Source organism: Oncorhynchus keta, chromosome 30 (genome assembly GCF_023373465.1).
Source record: "Oncorhynchus keta strain PuntledgeMale-10-30-2019 chromosome 30, Oket_V2, whole genome shotgun sequence".
In the NCBI taxonomy this organism is placed as follows: Eukaryota; Metazoa; Chordata; class Actinopteri; order Salmoniformes; family Salmonidae; genus Oncorhynchus; species Oncorhynchus keta.
In genome coordinates this window covers 8,141,755-8,146,124 of record NC_068450.1, presented here as the reverse complement: position 1 = coordinate 8,146,124, position 4,370 = coordinate 8,141,755, and the positions used below count along the sequence as shown (strand labels likewise).

General features: G+C 48.2%; 1 protein-coding gene across 1 annotated transcript; it reads right to left on the bottom strand.

Annotated features, from left to right (window-relative positions):
• Positions 1–1,277: 1,277 nt before the first annotated feature.
• Positions 1,278–3,539, bottom strand: LOC127913713 (cysteine-rich, acidic integral membrane protein-like). The gene is made up of 2 exons (XM_052486955.1): positions 3,122–3,539; positions 1,278–2,914 (listed from the first exon to the last, which is right to left on the bottom strand). Exons 1-2 carry the CDS (start codon positions 3,537–3,539, stop codon positions 1,278–1,280), a joined length of 2,055 nt encoding a protein of 684 aa, XP_052342915.1.
• Positions 3,540–4,370: the final 831 nt, after the last annotated feature.

The following is a 4,370-nucleotide window of genomic DNA, read 5'->3' as shown; positions in this document are numbered from 1 at the left end:
GTGTTCTGGTCAATAGTAAAACAGTAGAAGGGAATAGGGTGCTTTTTGGGATGCCCAATCTGTGTGTGTGTGTGTGTGTGTGTGTGTGTGTGTGTGTGTGTGTGTGTGTGTGTGTGTGTGTGTGTGTGTGTGTGTGTGTCTGTGTGTGTGTGTGTGTGTGTGTGTGTGAACGCACTGTGTTTGTTTACCCAGTACAGAACCCCACTGTGTGTCTTGGGAGTGATAAGAGGTACAATCTGTACAATACACATTCTGCTAGAAATCATTAATTCGCCAGAGATGGTAACACCACATTCATATTTCATTATGACCGATTCCATGAGTGGCATCTTCAAGTTACAGGGATTTGAAAGATTCCCCACAGAGTGACATATCATCATTGGTTAGTTCCACTTCCACACTGTTCATGTTCTACCCCCCCAAAAAAAAATACTCCCAGAAATCATTGTTTAAGGCTCTAATTTCAGTGGCAGGCCTTGCGAATCTTATCTGGGCAGTACTGTTATTTCACAATGCCCTGGGCCAATGCATATTTAAGCAAATAATTGTCATCCTTTTTTTCAGACGGGCAATGTGGATGATATAAAATCATGTATTGCTCCAACCAAATTAATTTTATCAGCAGCTGGGAGTTGAATGATAGCTGTCACCGAGTAGATTAAACAAAACAAAACAAAATTGAGGTTCCAACTGTTTATATTAATTTTTGTCATTTGCAGTGACACTAGTCCATCATGCCAATTAGATGAGTTTCTACAAGTCCCATAATTTGTGAGAAGTGCCAGGCAGATGCCAGATAACAAAATGTCGTCAGTGATTAAAAATTCTGACTTCTCCCTACGTGAACAGAAAATCCAAGTGACCACCCAGGGACACTGCTGGAATGCATGTAAGAGAAAAGTCATTTTTGGATTTGACACAGTATCTTGGAAAGCAGTACTAGTGGCACAACATTTCCATTCGGTTATTGAAAACAGCCAACAAATATGTATTTTCCCACGTCTTTTTCCAAGTCTAGGAACGAGGCAGTTGAATCAGTCACTATGTATCACTATGAGTCGTATCGACTGGTCACAGTAATGGATACCTGACATTGACATGTTTACTTATCATGGATAGGCTCTAGTATCGCTGTACCTACCTATACTCTCCCTTTGTGCTTTGAACCTAATCCATAAAGTAACCTGTGTTGAAATGTAGAACTTAAACCATCAAGTAACATGTGACATGACATAGGAACTTCACTGTGGAATGAACAGAGGTCAAACAGTGGCCTATTATTTTCTGTCAATGTCTCCTGGGTCACAGTCACGAGACATGTCTCCTGGGTCACAGTCACGAGACATGTCTCCTGGGTCACAGTCACGAGACATGTCTCCTGGGTCACAGTCACGAGACATGTCTCCTGGGTCACAGTCACGAGACATGTCTCCTGGGTCACAGTCACGAGACATGTCTCCTGGGTCACAGTCACGAGACATGTCTCCTGGGTCACAGTCACGAGACATGTCTCCTGGGTCACAGTCACTAGACATGTCTCCTGGGTCACAGTCACGAGACATGTCTCCTGGGTCACAGTCACGAGACATGTCTCCTGGGTCACAGTCACTAGACATGTCTCCTGGGTCACAGTCACGAGACATGTCTCCTGGGTCACAGTCACGAGACATGTCTCCTGGGTCACAGTCACGAGACATGTCTCCTGGGTCACAGTCACGAGACATGTCTCCTGGGTCACAGTCACGAGACATGTCTCCTGGGTCACAGTCACGAGACATGTCTCCTGGGTCACAGTCACGAGACATGTCTCCTGGGTCACAGTCACGAGACATGTCTCCTGGGTCACAGTCACTAGACATGTCTCCTGGGTCACAGTCACGAGACATGTCTCCTGGGTCACAGTCACGAGACATGTCTCCTGGGTCACAGTCACGAGACATGTCTCCTGGGTCACAGTCACTAGACATGTCTCCTGGGTCACAGTCACGAGACATGTCTCCTGGGTCACAGTCACGAGACATGTCTCCTGGGTCACAGTCACGAGACATGTCTCCTGGGTCACAGTCACGAGACATGTCTCCTGGGTCACAGTCACGAGACATGTCTCCTGGGTCACAGTCACTAGACATGTCTCCTGGGTCACAGTCACGAGACATGTCTCCTGGGTCACAGTCACTAGACATGTCTCCTGGGTCACAGTCACGAGACATGTCTCCTGGGTCACAGTCACGAGACATGTCTCCTGGGTCACAGTCACGAGACATGTCTCCTGGGTCACAGTCACGAGACATGTCTCCTGGGTCACAGTCACGAGACATGTCTCCTGGGTCACAGTCACGAGACATGTCTCCTGGGTCACAGTCACGAGACATGTCTCCTGGGTCACAGTCACGAGACATGTCTCCTGGGTCACAGTCACGAGACATGTCTCCTGGGTCACAGTCACTAGACATGTCTCCTGGGTCACAGTCACGAGACATGTCTCCTGGGTCACAGTCACGAGACATGTCTCCTGGGTCACAGTCACTAGACATGTCTCCTGGGTCACAGTCACGAGACATGTCTCCTGGGTCACAGTCACGAGACATGTCTCCTGGGTCACAGTCACGAGACATGTCTCCTGGGTCACAGTCACGAGACATGTCTCCTGGGTCACAGTCACGAGACATGTCTCCTGGGTCACAGTCACGAGACATGTCTCCTGGGTCACAGTCACGAGACATGTCTCCTGGGTCACAGTCACGAGACATGTCTCCTGGGTCACAGTCACGAGACATGTCTCCTGGGTCACAGTCACGAGACATGTCTCCTGGGTCACAGTCACGAGACATGTCTCCTGGGTCATAGTCACGAGACATGTCTCCTGGGTCACAGTCACGAGACATGTCTCCTGGGTCACAGTCACGAGACATGTCTCCTGGGTCACAGTCACGAGACATGGGGTCCTTCTGTAGCTCAGTTGGTAGAGCATGGCGCTTGTAACGCCAGGGTAGTGGGTTCGATTCCCGGGACCACCCATACGTAGAATGTATGCACACATGACTGTAAGTCGCTTTGGATAAAAGCGTCTGCTAAATGGCATATATTATTATTATTATTATTATTATGTCTCCTGGGTCACAGTCAATAGACATGTCTCCTGGGTCACAGTCACAAGACATGTCTCCTGGGTCACAGTCACAAGACATGTCTCCTGGGTCACAGTCACTAGACATGTCTCCTGGGTCACAGTCATGAGACATGTCTCCTGGGTCACAGTCAATAGACATGTCTCCTGGGTCACAGTCACTAGACATGTCTCCTGGGTCACAGTCATGAGACATGTCTCCTGGGTCACAGTCACGAGACATGTCTCCTGGGTCACAGTCACGAGACATGTCTCCTGGGTCACAGTCACTAGACATGTCTCCTGGGTCACAGTCACGAGACATGTCTCCTGGGTCACAGTCACTAGACATGTCTCCTGGGTCACAGTCACTAGACATGTCTCCTGGTTGACAGTCACTAGACATGTCTCCTGGTTGACAGTCACTAGACATGTCTCCTGGATCATATTCACCCAGGAATATTAACCAGGAGACACTTACCCAGACACTTACCCAGACACTTACCCTGACACTTACCCTGACACTTACCCTGACACTTACCCAGACACTTACCCAGACACTTACCCAGACACTTACCCAGACACTTACCCTGACACTTACCCAGAAACTTACCCAGAAACTTACCCAGACACTTACCCAGACACTTAAACTGAGACTTAAACTGAGACTTACCTTGACACTTCCCATGACACTTACCAAGACACTTACCAAGACACTTACCAAGACACTTAACCAGACACTTACCCAGAAACATACCCTGACAGTTACCCTGACACTTACCAAGACACTTACCATGACACTTACCATGACACTTACCAAGACACTTACCCAGACACTTACCCAGACACTTACCCAGACACTTACCCAGACACTTACCCAGACACTTACCCAGACACTTACCCAGACACTTACTCAGAAACTTACTCAGAAACTTACTCAGAAACTTACCCAGACACTTACCCAGACACTTACCCAGACAGACACTTACCCAGACACTTACCCAGACACTTACTCAGAAACTTACCCTGACACTTACCCAGAAACGTACCCAGAAACGTACCCAGAAACTTACCCTGACACTTCCCCTTAAACTTACCCAGACACTTACCCAGACACTTACCCAGACACTTACCCAGACACTTCCCCTGACACTTCCCCTGACACTTACCCAGGCACTTACTCAGACACTTAAACTGACACTTACCTTCACACTTACCAAGACACTTACCCTGACACTTACCATGACACTTACCCTGACACTTA

What these genes read in the sequence shown, in the direction of transcription:
- LOC127913713 (XM_052486955.1), bottom strand. Translation starts at nt 3,539, where the DNA reads ATGTCTAGTGACTGTCAACCAGGAGACATGTCTAGTGACTGTCAACCA. An exon ending in AGGAGACATGTCTATTGACT is followed by an intron (nt 2,915 to 3,121) that starts GTGACCCAGGAG and finishes GTGACCCAGGAG; the next exon opens with ACATGTCTCGTGACTGTGAC.